General features: G+C 34.3%; 1 protein-coding gene across 2 annotated transcripts; it reads left to right on the plus strand.

Annotated features, from left to right (window-relative positions):
* The first annotated feature begins 649 nt into the window (after positions 1–649).
* On the plus strand, positions 650–18181 carry LOC113239420 (nischarin). 2 transcript variants are annotated; one of them, XM_026476421.1, is made up of 5 exons: positions 650–778; positions 1005–1872; positions 5455–5701; positions 13385–13503; positions 16411–18181. In XM_026476421.1, exons 2-5 carry the CDS (start codon positions 1432–1434, stop codon positions 16999–17001), a joined length of 1398 nt encoding a protein of 465 aa, XP_026332206.1. In that variant the 5' UTR covers positions 650–778; positions 1005–1431; the 3' UTR covers positions 17002–18181. The 2 variants fall into 2 exon arrangements, with proteins under 2 accessions (XP_026332206.1, XP_026332207.1); XM_026476422.1 differs by having other exon boundaries at positions 656–808.
* Positions 18182–18386: the final 205 nt, after the last annotated feature.

Raw genomic sequence — 18386 nt, forward strand, 5'->3', positions numbered from 1 at the left:
GTAATTACAAAAGAAAAATGGCCAGTCAATTAGTTGTTAGCTTTCTTGGTCGTATTCTAGTTTTTAGGTTTACTTTACTCAATGCCTAAGTCAGGATTGCAATGGAAACACAAGCACTGGAAATACGACCCTAATGGCAGGGACTTGAGTATGATTTCGAGTGCTTTAAACCATACTCAAATCCTGACTTGAGCATTGAGTAGAGTTCTAGAATACGACCCTAAGATCATGTGGAGCATACTAAGTCAGCTTGTCGCTGTAAATGAACTTGAAATTTAATAAAAGATATATTTAGGTGCTTCATAATTTCTACTGAGTGTGATGTATGGCCCAAATGCAACTGTGTACTTGCACTCAATTTTGAGCGCAATGGTGCATTTCGGTATAGCGAAATGTTAAAAATCCGCTCTGTTATTTAGATCTTTTCTGGACACTGTATACTTAAAATCTGGTCATTTAATTTAATACAAAGATAGAATAAGAAATTGCATGAGTACCTATATAAGAAAATAAAAATCAATTCAGGGAGTTCATAATCATCACTGAAGACGAGGCAGTATAACCTTAGATCTTTGCTTTTCATTTATGAACGAATAAAACAAAAAAAATAATTTCAGAACGAAGTTTCACTCTACCACCTCAAACGTATGGCGCCCCGTAAACGATCAAATAATTTGTAAAATTTATCCTTCAAACTTCACATTTTCTTCAAACAATTTTGACAAACTTGCGTGTACATAGTTCACACACGGTTATCTCTTTCTCCAGTCGTGCGTACGTACGTATATACATACCATAGTGTTCTGTGGTATGTACCATACTATTATTAATACAATGGGTCATATTATCTCTTTGTAATTTGTGAAATGAGATAGCTATTGCGTAATAGATAAAGCGTTTCTGGCGTTAACTTTAGCACTATGTATAAGAAAAAAGAAATATAAGTTGGTATAGAGAATGGTTGAAATTACAGAGAAAAACCTAATCACGAAAATTTGTTTTAGGAAATGTTGTGCACAGAACCAGACGACTATATGGAATCTAGCAAGGTGAACGCACAAGTAATAACTGAAGTTTGGTTCGACAAAAATCCATACCTTCAAACGTGTTTATCAAACACACCGTCAATCTAGATTTAAATCAACCACTTATCAAACATTGTTTGACAAACGCATCAAACACGACCGCAGACGATTGAAACAAAAAGTTTGACTACGAGATATTACGCACTCAGTGACTCAATTTTCCACAGAGTACTTATTTATTATGGTCAATTTTCCCAAGTTTCATATAAGTGTACATTACGGGCATTGACTTACATTGTAAGTCAATAATTACGGGTTTCAGTTTTTGTTGAGTTTAGGTTGTATTTAGATATCATCGTAATTAAATAAGAATTCTTATGTGGCCAAGTCACCAATACAATAAATAATGTCGTCTTTCGTAAATCATAGGAACGAGAGCTCGTTGAGTGTTGACGAAGCGTGTACAAAGGACAATGTTACTTATTACAAGATTACAGTTAAGGTGGGCGCCGTGTACTGGATCGTGTGGCATCGGTACAGTGACTTTGTCGACCTGCATGATAGGCTGGTCACCGACCACGGCGTGGCTAAAGATCTGCTTCCGCCAAAGAAGGTCATCAGGAATAAAACACCAAAGTTTGTGGAGCAGAGACGTGAAGCTCTTAACGAGTACCTCAAGAGCGTGTTCAATTATTTGACGCTGACGATGCCGTACGAGTTCGCGCACTTCCTTGATTTTCATTTGTATGATATTTTCTTCCTGTTGCAAGATTTGGCAAAAAAACTTTTCCTAGAAGGAGATAAAATGCTGCAAAACGAAAAGTCACACAGGTTCACGCCGATGGAGGTGAGTCCTTGAGTACAATATTATTGTGCAACAAATGTAGCAAAATTCCGCTAGTTTATTCTGTACCTCAGCTGGAAGAGCGTCAGGCATGGTATGCTGATGGCACTGATTCCAATTCATCCAGATTGAAGGGATTTTCTTTGTATTAATTAAAGATTATATTTTAATGTTTTACTAAAAAAATTTACATTTGATATTAAATATTAAAAGTTGTAAACAGGCAAGTGAAATTACTGCTTGCTCGGTATGCACTGCTTTGGTACTTGGTACTTGGTGTAACGGGCTGGTGTCCGCAACTCGACGTCAAGGCGCCTACTTTGCGTGTGGTATGCACTGCTTTATTCACACTGTCTTTTTATCTTAGATGCAGGCACATAATGTATGCATACCCACTACAAATATAACAGTTAGTAAAAATAAAAAAGAAGAGGAACTGAAAACTGTGAAAGGGGTTCACTTTTGTGACACATGACTACTTTATGCCAACATCAAAGTAAAGGATTAGGAAATGGATGGGATGAAAACCAGAAAGGAAATATTTTAGGGCCCCATGGTGTTATTGTCATTTCAAATTAAAAGCCTTTATTATTCCCATTGACTTACAAATAAATGGACGATGGGTCTAATACAAAAACCACGAAAAAAATGTCCCAAGTCAACCTATTTAAACGTAGTGACATGTCAAGGAATATGAAAAAGCTAAAACGTTGAATTTAAATTGTAATGTCATCACAGTACTGTCTAATTTTGCTTGCTTCGCTGTCAGTTGAACAAACGAAGACTAAAGCGTGAATGACGCTCTGTATACGATTTTAACGCCCTATAAGTTCGGACACTTTTTAGCACGGACCCGACGTCCATATAATTGTAAGTCAATGATTATTTCTTAATTAATTAACATAGTTTTCAGTAAATTCAGTTTTAAATATCATTGAAGTTACAATATAATGTAGATTTAGAAAATATATAATTTTATTTATATATTTATTATTATTTTAGATTAAGGACCCCATGTTGGGTATAGGCCTCTTCCAACTTCTTCCACTTAACTTTATCCTTTACTACTTCTATCCAGTGTGGTCCTGCTGTTGACAGGATGTCATCTCCCCATCTGCTCCTTGGTCTTCCTATTTTTCTTTTACCGTTTGGACCATTCCATTTTATGTTGGTGTCAGTCCATCTGCTGTCTGTTAATCTGGCTATGTGTCCCCCCATTGCCATTTTTGTTTCTTGTCATATTGTAGGGAATTTCATATCTGTGATTTTGGCTCTGGATCTTATTGTTTTGCTATTACTCTTGTTGTTTCTTCTTATTTTCAAGATATTTCTTTCCATACCTCTTTGTATTTTTCTTAAGTTTAGCTTTGTTAGTAAGCCCATGTCTGACAGCCACAAGTCAAACTAGGTAGGATGCATGTGTCTATTACAGTTTTTTCAACATTAGGTTGAAGTCTCCTTTTAATATTTCTTTGTGGTTCCAGAAGTTTTTCCAGGACATGGAAAATTATTCTACATTCTATATTTCTTCCCAAATATAGTGATCCACATTTTCAATTTTCTTCTTTCTCAATTACTACTTTAGGTGTAATGCTATTTGTAATGATTTTTGTTTTTGAATAGTTCATTTCCAGTCCTACTTTTTTGCTTTCTGTATTGAGACTATTGAGCATTCATTTCAGGCCTTCTATGTTTTCTGAGAACAATTACTATATCATCAGCGAATCTGAGTTGTGTAAGGTAATTTTTATTTACTTTGATGCCTTCTTTTTTCCTGTTCAGTGCCTGAAATATGTCCTGAAGTACTGCAATAAACAGTTTTGGTGATAATGGGTCTCCCTGTCTTACACCCCTGTTGATGGGGAATTCTTTTCCCTCAGTTTGTAATCTTACTCAGCTCATGCTATTGTTATATATCTCTTTTAAGGTGTTAATATGTTTGGTGGGTATCTTGCAGTGTTGCGGCTTTCCATATGGAGCTGTGGGAGATGCTGTCGAAGGCCTTTGTATAGTCAATGAAGGCTAAATAGAGAGGTTTATTAAATTCTTTATATTTCTCTATTATTTGTTCCACTGTTTGCGTGTGGTCGGTGGTTGAGAAGTCTGATCTAAAATCTGCTTGTTCTATAGGTTGGTGCTTATCTATCTATTCAGTTATACTACTGAGGAGCAGTGAAGTAAAGGCTTTGTATAAGCTCGATAGGATAGTTGGCAATATTGAGCAGATCTCCTTTTTTGTAAATTAGTATAATGTCTTAGGTATTTTTTCTGAGTCTAAAGTACAGTTGAATAAAATTGTAAATGGTGTAGTTAGAACTTTAGATGCTGATTTTAATAGTTCGTTGCTTATACCATCAGTTTGGCCTTCAGCTCTTTTCTTATATCCATTACTACTTTAGGGTAGTTTTAGTCACATTGTATGTTGTTCGGAAAATATTTGTTGTTCTTCAGTACTTCGACTTTCCTCCATGCTAGGGTTAGAGATACGAGTATTGGTCTTGATCTTTTACTGCTGATTTTTTACCTAACCTTTGTGTGCTGCTGATTTCCCATTCGTCGAACTCTCTGAATCTTACTTTCTCGCTTATTTTATTCAGTGTCTCTAAGACCAATGTTATTAGTTCACTATTGTTGGATTCAGATTCTTTAACACCATGAAGTATTAGATTATTTCTTCTGACAGCCCTTTCCAGTCTGTACATTTTTGTTTTTAGAGTATCTATCTCTTTCTTGAGTGTCCTGTTTTGTTCGATAATTGGAGCTATTTTTTCTTCAATGGTTTTAGATAGTGAACTCGTCAGGTGATCAGATTTTTTCTGCAACTCTGCTCTAAGTATCTCCAATGATAGTTGGGTCAATGTAATTCTGTTTGCGATCAAGCTCCAGCAACGAAAAAAAATATTGTCATTTACCTATTATGTTACTTTAAATTTAAAAAATAAGGTAAATACATGGAACAAACAACTCCGAACTGTAATTAGTGGTTATCACAATAGATCAATCAATGGATGGAGTGATGAGAGGCCGCATATGCCCCGAATAAAGCCACATAATAATAATAAATTAATCTTTTTAGCCTTGGGAGAGGCGAGTCTAAAATAGGTATAATAATAATAATAAGGTAAACACAGATCTAGAAAGACGACCTTATTCCTGATCACATGATTACATCTAATAAGGGTATCGCCACATTTATCGACACAGAATCGTACTAAGACAGAAAAAGTTATATGTACATGCAATAAAAGCGCCAAAGACGTAGTGCATGCGGCGGTCCGAGCGGCAATGAAATGCCCAACCATTTTTTCACTCTTATTGCATGTGGACATAAAGCTGACCAGCTTAGTGCGACTCTGTCTATAAGTGTGGTGACTCCCTACCTGTAACAGTATGGAAAGTGGCACAAACTAAGTCAATAACATCAGTTGTAACTCTTAACTAACGGGGCTGATCCCGAGTAGGTGGCGCCACGGGTAAATACAACTCTAAGTTCTCTCTTAAGTTACCATGTTAATACTCTTTTTATATTCCTTATCTATTATGTTTATTATATGTAATGAGTTAAAAATTATTAAAATTTTCCAGCTTCACGCAATAAGTGAACGTCTAAAAATTGCATGTCCACCGAGTGAGAAGGAGGATCAAATGTATGACTTTAGCCATGTACTGGACTTCTGCTCTCAGCTGCGAGCACTCAATGTTGAAGGCAGTTATGAGAAGCTTGGGACCAGCAACATAGTGCCCAACGAACTGCATTTTGACCTAGTGTCCTTTAAGAATTTGGTAAACTTGAAAATTTTGGGTGTTCCCATGGCATGCATACAGAGTGTTGGTGAGTACACTTGAAATAGTAATTTTTTTTAGTATATTGGTTTATTTCTGTGGATGATGATTCTCATTCGAAATAGATGCTAAGAAGTTGTGTTGTGGTTACCACTCCCTTACATTGTACATCATACTTTACAGTAATTATTATAAGATTGTGTGATGAGTATGCACACTATGCTAAGGCAGGAAAATCAAAAGTCTCTACCCTTGACGTGATCTGTATGAGACTAGTCATTAGACTTATATATCAATAAGAAATTCAATCCGTATTAACGAAAAACGAAGTCACAGCATTATTATTATGAATATACAGATAGCTTTCCAGAATAACATTTCATCTCAAAACACTTTTTTATCAAGAAGACTATTCAAAAAACTAAAGTATGTCATAAACCTACCCAATGACATCAAATATGATTATTTTAACCAATGGAAAGCTGACTGTCTAATTCATAATAAATTTTAGCGCGTTCTGAATGCAGTTGATTAAATAAGTAAGAAAATTAACATTGTGATTCAGGCTATTATTCTTGAAAAGCGATATACAGTTGTATGTATAAACCATATACAATTGTATGATGACTCATACATAAATATATTCAAACTCAGTCATACTGCTATAGGTTTTTTGTAATCAGTTCATACGCAATTAATACAATTTTTTGTATATCTTGTGTGTCTTGCTTCGTAAATAACAGTGTAATGCGTGCTCTAGAAAGAACTACAATTTTTCATAATTTATTACCCCTGTTCTAAAGAAAGGTTCCAAAACAGTTATAACTAACTATAGACCCATCTCTAAATTGTGTATTGTGTCTAAGGTGATGGAAAAAATTGTTTATACCTAAGTTTATTCGGCATTGAAAAACTCATTTAGTCATTACTCAACATGGCTTCCTTTGAAAAGGCCTACAGTATCAAATCTAGTTTTGTTAAATGAATACGTCTCATTGTCTATGGACAAAGGATACAAAGTAGATGCCATCTATACTGATTACAGTAAAGCATTTGATAGAATTGATCATGTTATCCTTTGGACTAAACTTTCCAAAATTGGTATATGGGGTGATCTATTACGGTGGTTCTCTTCGTATATTAATAATAGATCTCAAGAGGTAGTCGTTAATAATTATATATCCAGTTGGGTTACAATACCTAGCAGTGTGCCACAAAGTTCATTATTAGGGCCGCTGCTTTTAATTATTTTTGTTAACGATATTGGTGATTGCTTTCGCTTCTCTAATCTGCTGAGCTTCGCAGATAATATGAAAATATATGCCAAGATTTCTTCAGTTGATGAAGCTACTGCTCTCCAATCCGATTTATCTCGTCTTGACGATTACTGTGTTAGCAATAAGCTAGACCTTAAACCCTCTAAATGTTTCTCAAAGACTTTTTCGCGTAAATTTAATACTATACGTACCTCGTATAGCTTGAGAAACATTGATCTTCAACATAAGATAGTCATGAACGATCTGGGGATCATTCATGATTCTAAGCTAATTTTTGTTACTCATATAGATGCTATTGTTTCCCAAGCTATTAAGTCACTTGGATTCATAATACGGAATTCAGTCAGTTTCTCAAGACCTAAAACTCTCTGGATACTGTATTGTGCGTATGTCCGTAAATTGGAATATGCCTCCCAAATTTGGAATCCTTGTTATCAAATTTATGTAGACAGAGTTGAACTAGTCCAGGAAGAAATTATGAAAATCTTATGCAATAAAATGGGCAAGTCTTTTAATTTAATCGAATATCCACGTCTTTGTAAGGATCAACACATATTGCCTCTTATTACTCGCCGAAGTATTGCTGATTTAGTGTATTTGTTAAACATCAGAAACGGTGATGTCGACTGTCCCGAATTACTGAGTAGTATTGTGTTTAATATACCTACGCGTTCCATGAGATACTACCGTCATGTTGCAGTTCCGCCGCCGCTGCACAGTGGGCTGATTTCGAAAAGTGTGGACTTAAGGCTTGAAATTGTTAGGATCGGATTCTACTAGTCAATATGATAATTTTATGTTCTGGAACTTTTTTCGTATCTTCATCTATACCAATATTATAAAGAGGTAAATTTTTGTAAATTTGAATATTTGTATTTCTGGAACTACTCAACCGATTCAGAAAATTCTTTCATTAATAGAAAGTTACAGCATCCCCGAGTGATATAGGCTGTTGTAATAGGATTACTATTGGAATCTTTATACGGGGCGCAACTAGTAGTTATAGTTTTTGAGTAATAACACTTTAAAAAATGTTTGTAGAAATATTTAAGATTTGACATAATTTATTTTAATTTCGATATTATGCGGTACATTCTCGACACGAGAAAAGATAGCACACATAAAATTAATGCCAATCAAAAAGATAATAACATTATTAATATCAAGACGCAGCAGTCTCATCACCCTAAAATGTCACTTGTTTTGCTAAAAACACACGTGTAAACAATGGGGAGCTTATCATAAACACGAACAAAAGATCAAGGTTGTTAAGAAATATGCTTATCTTTGACAATTGTGGTCAAGTTAGAATAATAGCAGGTAGTAATTAGGTCAGTTTTTCCCATTCGAGTAAATTTCTCTCAGAACGTGATTACATTTCGTAAGAAACGCACTACTTATTTTCAAATAATACCCTTTTCTTGGAAGTTTTATAAAAATGGTTGGTGAATTGGTGACTAACCTAGACTTATTTGTAAAACTAAAAAAAAGTGGCAATATTAAAAATGCTGCGGCATTATTTGATATTATAAAAATTAGTTTAAACAAAAATTTAAGCGAAGACAATATCAAAAAGTTGAAAGCGTTTTGTGCAACATGTTGTTCTAATCTTCACAGAAATTGGCTCAGTGCTAATAGAAGAGAAGAAGATTGTATAAAGAAATATAGTAAATGGTTGGATGCAGATGTATTATGGCCCGATTATGTTAGGAGTGCTTCAGAACAAAGCAACGAACCATCTACGACCACGCCTATTACATCAGCACAATTTGCAACATCATCAAAAATAAGCGGTGGAACCTATACTGAGTTGAGTCCAAGAAAACCTTTCTGTGATTTAGGGCCTAAACAAAAAAAGAGTCGCGCTGAGAATATTGATAACACAATACCTTATGATGAGATATCGTACGTACATTCCATGAAATGAAAAGCTGATGGTCATGGTGACATTGCCAAAATCGTTGATTACTTGCTTAAAAATCCACAAGATGTGAAAAAAGTAAAAGAATGTATTAGTAACAAAACTGAAAAACCATTGTTTGATGCAGATGAGGCTTTAGGTTTGTTTGTATCACGAAAACTATCCAAGTGGCAGTATAATACATTGAGAAAAAGTGTTGCAGAAAAAGGTGTGCATATATTTCCTTCCTACTTTAAACTCCAAAAAGCAAAACAGTCGTGCTATCCACCTAAAGAGGAGATTACACTAACAGAGACCACTGCTCAAATAAAATTGCAAGCGCTCTTAGATTTGACAGCAAGCAGATTATTAAAAGCTATACCGTTAAATGACGATTGTAAACAAATGAAACTAATAAGTAAATGGGATTTTGACGGTGCCTCGAATCAAGTTACATATAAGCAAACAATAGAATCAGAAACGGAAGATAATGGAGATGATTCCAGCGTATTTATGGGAAGTTTAGTGCCCATCAAGTTAGTTTCTGGAGAATCAACGATTTGGGAAAACGACTCGCCAAATTCAACACATGTGTCGCCCACTATTTTTTAGATTCTTTAAAGAGAATAAAGCAACCGTAATACAGCAAAAGACATCAGAAGAGTCTGAAATTGACCAACTGCAGACTACAAAAGTAGAAGATATTGAAATTACTCATTCCTTACTGCTTACTATGATAGACGGTAAAGCCACAGCAATTTTAAGTGAAACATCAATCCAACGATGTTATATGTAGGTATATGTAAAGCGTCTCCCAAAGAAATCAATGAGTTAGATCTTACATCATCAAAAAATATAGATACCGAGTTATATAAATATGGCCTATCCTCATTGCATATGTGGATACGTATGAAGGAGTGTATTCTTCACATAGCGTATAGATTAGATTTGAAAACGTGGGTTGTGAAAGGTGAACAAAAAGCCGCTCTGGAAACTAGAAAAAAAATTATTCAGGACGCCTTTAAAGTTCAAATGGGTTTATTGGTTGATGTTGTTAAACAAGGTCATGGTACAACGAATGATGGAAATACGGCAAGACGATTTTTCTCAAACTATAAAACATCAGCTTCATTCGTCATTACAGGTGTTGATGAAAATTTTATTAAAAGGTTTGCCACAATTTTGCAAGTCATTTCTTCGGGACAAACAATAAATATAACAAAATTTAAAGAATATGCTGAAGTAACTATGAAGTCAATATCGACAGATGTCGATATTGACAAAACCTTAGGTAGACTTGCTGATATTTGAAATGCAATAGTTGAAAGAAATTGTTAAAAGCGTTTGCTATTTGGGTATTGTCTGTCAGTCGTCATCATCGTCTGTCGTCATCTTTTAAACTCGATATGTTTCTGTCAAATTTTTGTTCTGCTTGGTTTGTTAATTTATTATTTAGTGCTTTGTTAATCCTATTTAAAGTTTGGAACTTCTTAGCATGATAATATAATACTTTTTCTATTTCTAGGGAAGTTTTATTTTTAATAATAATATACAACAAAAGAATTTAAAAAGTCAATGTATATCACTATAAATATACTGAGGATGAAACTATGACAAATGCGCCCTACTTCTTTACACCATGGGTGTGTAATAGATTTTTTTTTTAATTTATAACAATTTCAACCCAAACCGTTATATTAGAAAACTCGCACTGAACCGCAAGTGCAGATATAGATTTTATGGTAACTCAAGACTCCAACTATATGGATCAATACATTATTTTTTGAAAAAATTTGAGATTTCAGAGATATACCCCAATTTCACTTTTTCTCCATACAAAAAAAGTTTCAGAGCCATATAACTATAAAATTACTGTGTCAATCGAAAATATTCACATGACAGTTTATGATTGTATTGGTGAGTAAAATCAATATCCATCATCATATTTATAAAAGGAGTTGTTTAATTTTCAAGTACCCCTAAGTCCACTAGCGATCATTTTCAGCCCACTGTGCGCTGGCGAGGACTAAATATAAGTTTTTTCCCACAATTTGCAAAAACATCAATTTTAGTTTATTTTAATTAAATATAGGGGTAAGCGGTTAAATAACACATAAGCATTAAAGTAAGAAGTCGTCCTGGAAGACTGGATTTAGTAAATATTGCTTAAATAATTTTTATTTCAAAAATATTCACTTGATCCCTAGACACTTTTGATGTGTGTACTTCTTGTTACATTATTGTTTAAACTATTACATACATACATAATTATGGATCGAGTTACGGACATACCTATTTAATCATTTATGAAAATATTATATGTTTCATATATTGATGAAACAATGTGAATGAGTCATTGACTTACAATTATATGGACGTCGGGTCCGCCCTAAAAAGTGTCCGAACTTATAGGGCGTTACAATCGTATACAGAGCGTCATTCACGCTTTAGTCTTCGTTTGTTCCACTGACAGCGAAGCAAGCAAAATTAGACAGTACTGCGATGACATTACAATTTAAATTCAACGTTTTAGCTTTTTCATATTCCTTTACATGTCACTATATACGTTTAAATAGGTTGACTTGGGACATTTTTTTCGTGGTTTTTGTATTAGACCCGTCATCCATTTATTTGTAAGTCAATGGAATGAGTCATAATTATGGGAGTAGTATTTTATGCCTAATGTTTTATTAAGATGATGCCTCTATGGCTCAGTGATTTACCAGTTTGGGTAAAACATAAGGCAGTTTCCAGTTGTATAATTGAGGAAATTTTTCTACATTAACTGGGGTTTGTGTGTTTTGGGTAGTGCTGGAGAATTTTTACTCATTATTCACACAGGCAATGTTATTCCTATCATCACGTAAACGCCCAGTGTACATTTTATTGAAAATATCACATTCAAAGAACAATGGCGTACTCCCATATAATTTTTTTGTTGAATAGTTTTTATAATAATATGTCTGTTTATGAAAAATGTGTGAAAATATAGTTTAGAATTTAAACTTCTATTTGTGAATTACTACTGATTTAAAGTTGCGTGTGATGTTGTGAATTTAATTATATTTAATTTTAGTTTATGTTTTTGTGCGCGTGTTTTATATATGTGCTTGTCCCCAAGCTGAAAATCAATGCTGTGTATGAGCATATGCTCTACATAGTGTGCGGAGCTCCCCTGCTACACAGTAATTGCAATTGTTAGGGTTGTAAATTGTAATTGTTGTAATTTTTATGTCATTGAAATAAGTTTCGTTTAACATTTTGTGTAGTGACTAAAAATAATAATAATAATAATAATAATAATAAAAAGACATTTATTTATATATAAATGATTTAATTCCTGAACAAATTTGGTTTTCCGTTTACTATTCTGAGAGGTCTGGAATTAAAGATATTCCAGTTCTATGTTTTGGAGGTATATTTTACATAATTGAATAAAATATATTCTAATATATATTCGGTGTATTATATATCAAAATAAACTCCAGAAGCCTTAAACGGAGTTAATAGAAGCTGAATAGTGCCGTAGGTTTGAGACATGACGAAAGTTCAGAGGAAATTGTTTTTTTATAATGGTATAGTCAAAAAGCATACACATTGAGCCATGACAAATGAAAAATACCAAGGAATTTATGTGCCACCTTACCGTGGTAACTCGATCACAGTTAATTTTTTTGTGAAACTTGCTATCTATCCGTGTTAACGGGAAGGTTTTTGTCAGTTTTACTTAATATATTTTTTTAATACAGTAGTTGATTTCTTGTTGCAAATCGGTCAAATTATACATTTGATATTACGTTTACTAACTTAATGTAAACCTATGTAAACCAATATATACGTATGTACTGAAAATCTTTTTTTGGCTGCTAGATGTCGTTCAACGTTAAGAAACTGACGGTTGTAGATATTAGTCCGGTTACATACTAATTAGTCAATTAAGTTTCTTTTAAATATGATTTTATTTCCTGGCTTAGATAGGCCATTAGCATAATTTGAAAAACGTAATGAATTTATTTTATTCACACTTGTAATTATGGCATTTAAAGACGCTAAAGAATTCGTTTTTACAATGATTTCGCCATTATTCTTTAGCGCTAGAAAGTTTAAATCGACCCCTCACACGTAAAGTATCGTATCTCAAAATTGCCAAGTTTACAGGGGAGCCTTTTAAGGTTCTGAATTCACTGAAATAAGCATAACACGTGACTTCTCACTTTTATTAGGCAAATCTCGTTACTCACATAGAGTATTATGAAATCCTAGATATCGCTTAGATGATCTATTAGATGATCACAACACTTTGCCGAATGAAACGGAGAACTTTAAAACACTCCCCTGTAAACTTGGCAATTTCGACATACGATACTGTACGTAGGAGGAGTCGAAATGAACATAGGGTATCTTGAACAATACGTTTTTCATACGAAACTGACGGCGTACTTGCTGGGGTCTGAAGCATGTACATATATTTAATGCATTTTAATATACTATACTATACTATATAATAATCGTAAGAGGCTATAATCTGGTACATTGATTATTATATGTATTGCAGGTAGCCTTCGTGAGACCTTGGTCAGCCTGTCCGTGTTGATAGCCAGTGTGGTGTCCTTGAATGAATTCTTGCTGGTAGACATCATCCACAGGGACCCGGCTAGCATAGCTGAGACAGTGGTAAGTTCTACTTACAACTTACAGCATATTTTATATCTATACCTCCTACGTAAGCTATTGTAAGCCATAAAATAGCATTTTTTACTTTTTAACTAAAAAACTTATCCATTTTTATGTATACATATTATGGGTTTCATGTAATCTACATAATTCACACTTTTACATACTTTTAAATATGCAATTTATAAAATACATGAAAAAAGGATATATTATATTATTATCTTTAAGTCAAAAAGCTAAAAAATTGCTATTTTGTAGCTTACATCAACTTACGTGTGAGGTAACGATATATTATGGACATGACTGTACCACATACAAAAGGAAATTAATTACCTCCACTAGCTGTAGTCCTGATACACGTGTATCGCGAATGGACAAAGATATAAGAAACATACTATGATTTGATTTATGTATATGTACAAATAATAGATTTCAAGGAAACTGGAAAATGACAAACCAAGTGTCGGGAAGTCATTATAACATTTACGCAAATATGACATCTGTACACGTGATTGATTATGAGACTACATCATTGTGTTACATAATATTTAATCAATTATATATTATAATTACTATCAAATCATAATGACATTATTCAGAGCGCATGTCTGTTAACCTTTTACTACTACAAGCATAATATTATTAGTATGGGTATAGTTGTACGTGTTGATACCATGAATTGACTTTATTTAAATTGCCTGATAGCAAGTCAGAATTGTGTAACAGTCACAAAACAATTTTTTATGATACCGAGTGACGGGACGAACAAGTCGTGCGACTGGTGGTAAACGACACGCCTGTTCAATAGCAGTTACAGTACCACTCAGAGCTACAAATAGCAAAGATCTGACGGACACTGTCACTGCGCCCATCACCCTAAGACAAGTTGACAAGTCCCATGTTCTTATAGTTTCACCAGCACTCTTACGGTACCAAACGCAATAACGCACACATTACTGCTTGGCGGCAGAAATAGATAAGGTGACAGTGGACGAACAAACAGCTCTGCTCTCACTGAATACATGAAATAATAAATGAAAGAGGGGTTAAGAGTGCATAACAGGTAAGTTACACGGGGGATCGCTTTACCTAATTAGCTACCACGGAGCAAATAGGATTTATGTTTGCTGGTACTGCAGTCTAATATAAATAATAATTCTATTATTACGTAAACGAGGTCAGTATAGTAACTAACAACTAGGCGTTCTAGAATGCATTATACATACTGGTTCCTTAAATAGAATATAATCATTTAAATCTTGTTGTCACAATATTGCCATTTATAATACAACGTGAAATTAAAATATGGTACCAATGATCAACATTTAAGGGAAGTGTGTCTTTGAAAGAAATAACTTTTATCTTTTTAAATTGATTAGTTTACTTGATAGATTGTAATCCTGAGGAAAGATTATGCTGTAGTATGTTTCATATAAAAGCTATTATAATTATTACTAAAAAAAACCTGAACTAGACTTTTTCTAAATCTCCAATAATGAACACCCAGTAACTGACATTTACCAATAAGAAACGTGTTGCTATGATAGAAAATGTTGTCCTAAATCTTATTATTCTACATACTCTTTTATTTATGTTATATTGCAAGTCAAATAAACTTTTTTATTTTATTTTATAAGAAATGAATGTAAATAATCTCTGTACAGAGTACTAACAAACCGACCTCAAAAGTCATTCCTTCCCTAGTTTGTCACCCTTAGAGGTGGAACATTTTCTTCAAATTTAAACGGACCACAACCGAGGTACTCTCTTTCCAACAAAAAATTAAAATGTTAATAACTAATAAATATAATTAAACACAAATATTGTCGAAATACAACGACATCAAATAAAAATAAAATTATAATTTCTTATCGAGTTCTTAGGTTTTCGCTATAGTTACACATAGGAAATGAAACTATTTTTCCGGATTCGAATTTGGAACCGTGACCATGGGACCTTTAAAGGGCCCGAAACGTCGGTTTGTTTGATAAAACAAATATACGCGATTTATAATCCGGAAATATAGTTTCATTTCCTATTATAATTTCTTCCTCAGAAATTCCTCTAAACTGCAAAATTCGTTATCCAATAAAAGGAGTTTGGTCGGGTATAATACATTTCGTCTTTATCTTTTTCGATTTGCGGATCGTCGGTTCATAAAATCGGTGACCTATTACTGCAAATTTCTCGTTGCAAGTTCGGTACAATGGGTAACGAATAATTGCTTTGGCAAAATATGAACCCATATTATAATTAAGGAAGTTCACCAAATGCGTATATAGAATTTAAGCTTATTTTTAAGGATTGATTTGGAAGTTGTAGGATTTTAGTATTTGGTTTGACTTTGATCGTGCATGAACGTGGATCATGTTTATCGACACAAACGGTGTTATCGCCATATTTAATAGCACACGCGTTCCCTGTATCTTATCAAATATTACATTTCCTTGTAACAAAAAGCTGTAAATTAATTATATCTCATTATTAATTTTGGACTACAAATGATTTTTTATGTGTATTCGACGTTTAATTGTTGCTGTTTTTTTTTTGTACTCGTATTTGTAAATCTGCTCTAGGTACTCGCGTTTTTTTTACACCAAATAACGGGACACGCAACAAGCCTATTCATAACACTTGCAGTGCCACTCAGAGCTTTAAACCGCCAAGGTCCTAGGGGCACTGCCACTGCGCCCGTCACCCTGAGACATAAGTCGACAAGTTCCATGAGCTCGTAATTTCACCAGCACCCGTGCCCTTCAAAACCTGAACGCAATAATGCTCACATCACTACTTGGAGGCCAAAATAGTTAAAGAGGCAGTACTTCCCCGTACAAACTCATTCACAATGAGCTCTACTGTTACTTCATATTCAGAAATGCTGTTTCATGGTCAAATTTTTATTTACAGAAATGGAAGAAACTCTCTCTGGTAAACTTCTCAAGCAACAACATTCGTAATGTCGATTGGGGGATCAAATTGGTCCCTAAACTCCAACATTTGAGTTTTTCGTCGAACAAGCTCACTGAACTCTGTGATATATCGTGCCTTCACGAGCTTCGAGTGCTCAACCTGTCAATGAACAATTTCTCGGTGTGCGACAACTGGCACGCTAAAATTGGCAACATCGTTAAAATTGATTTGTCGCAGAACAAAGTCGAATCTCTTCAAGGTTTCTCGCGTTTGTACTCTTTAGAGAGCTTGGACCTGAGCTGCAATCTTATACAGGACGTGGAAGAAGTCCAGCACATATGCAACTTACCGTGCTTGGAATATCTGTGGTTGACAGCGAATCCTGTGGCGTCATCAATAGATTATAGGGTTAAAGTTATAGAGCAGTTTAACGCACGGATGGCGGAAATCTGTCTAGACAACGAGAAAGCTTCTGAGAAGGAACTGGACACAGCGAGGGTGCTTCAAGCGCTGAGGGTGGTCAAGGAAGGCAGGAAGCCTAGCTTCCTTCAAGATAGTAGTACGAGTCATACCTTTAATAAAAGTTGACAAGAGGACAGTTTGCTACAAACTGTCTTCGTTCTTATAGTCCAATGTTATACGTGCTTTAAACACGACGTTGTATTTCAAAATTACGGTTTTCCTGTTTTGTATTATGGCCAGGGATTAAGCCGACATATATGCTGAGCCTGCTTCTCTAAAATAATTTCACGACTGTTTTTCGTGCGCAGCAATGGACATCAAGTTGTGTGGCAGCAATGTTTATGACCCTTCCTATATCCTATGTTGTGGCGTTCTGTATTCTGCGTCAGGCTTTATATAGGTGACATTTGCTTGTCGTAAGAATAAACTATATTGTAGGTAGTGTTGCCAGGTCTACTGTTTTTCCAGTAGATCTACTGTTTTTTGGACGACATCTACTGTTCTACTGTTTTTTAGCGAAATTCTACTGTTTTTAGGAACTTTATGTTTTTTGGAATGAAAGTGTAGAGCACATTAAATAAAAAAAATGTTGTAAACTGTTCTTATTGGATAAAATAGGTACTTTATGCACTCCACTGGATTATGTTTTTTAGCTGGTACATAAACGTATCTACTAAAAATCTTTTACGTGCAAGCATTTAGCATTAACGTGATCTCAACTGTGACTGTCTGAAGATATTGAACATTTGTCGATGTTTTTGCAAAACTTTACAATGTGGTCGAATCATAGGACATCGTCCTTTTATTTTTTGTGGTATTTCGGCATATTTGTCAATCACAGGTCTAGAAAATGCGGGGATGTAACATCTAGGGTATCCAAATACAAATTTTATTGTGAGATATCAACATCGATCGATCGAAAATCGATTAAAAGTGTTTCAAACACCGTAAGTTCAGCATCTACTGTTTTTTTCCTCAATCTACTGTGTTTTCTGTGCAATATCTTCCGATTTTTTCAGATTTGACCTGGCAACACTGATTGTAGGTCCCGTCAACCGTCAAAAGTAGTGATGTCATCGATTTACGCCATAGGTTCCCAAATTTTTTTGGCTCACTTAGGCAAAAAATAAAATTTTTGCACCTACGATCACAAAAAATAATTGAAAACGCGTATTTTTTATGTTACCTTAACACAAAAAAACGCAAGGAAAAAAATTATATATGTGCTATAATTATATTCCGCTTCTAGATCTGTTCAGCGTCCACTGGGCGATAGGAACCACTTTGGGAAACTATGATTTTAGCCGTTCTCTAATTTACGAATTCGATAAAAATGCTTATAAAAAGACATAAAAATAATTTATATAACCGTTATGTTCACACGGCGCACATATACGCATAAGTAAGAAAACGTCGCTTTTGAATATTAGCTTTGTACAGTCAAAAGCACATGAAGCTTGACATTTTGGACTATTCTATTGCAAACCACTTAGAGTTGGATTGAAATCTTA

This window comes from Hyposmocoma kahamanoa, unplaced genomic scaffold, assembly GCF_003589595.1.
Source record: "Hyposmocoma kahamanoa isolate Upper Pololo Valley unplaced genomic scaffold, ASM358959v1 99879, whole genome shotgun sequence".
NCBI classification, from domain to species: Eukaryota; Metazoa; Arthropoda; class Insecta; order Lepidoptera; family Cosmopterigidae; genus Hyposmocoma; species Hyposmocoma kahamanoa.

What these genes read in the sequence shown, in the direction of transcription:
- LOC113239420 (XM_026476421.1), top strand. Translation starts at nt 1,432, where the DNA reads ATGTCGTCTTTCGTAAATCATAGGAACGAGAGCTCGTTGAGTGTTGAC. An exon ending in GGCATGCATACAGAGTGTTG is followed by an intron (nt 5,702 to 13,384) that starts GTGAGTACACTT and finishes TATGTATTGCAG; the next exon opens with GTAGCCTTCGTGAGACCTTG. An exon ending in CTAGCATAGCTGAGACAGTG is followed by an intron (nt 13,504 to 16,410) that starts GTAAGTTCTACT and finishes TTTTATTTACAG; the next exon opens with AAATGGAAGAAACTCTCTCT.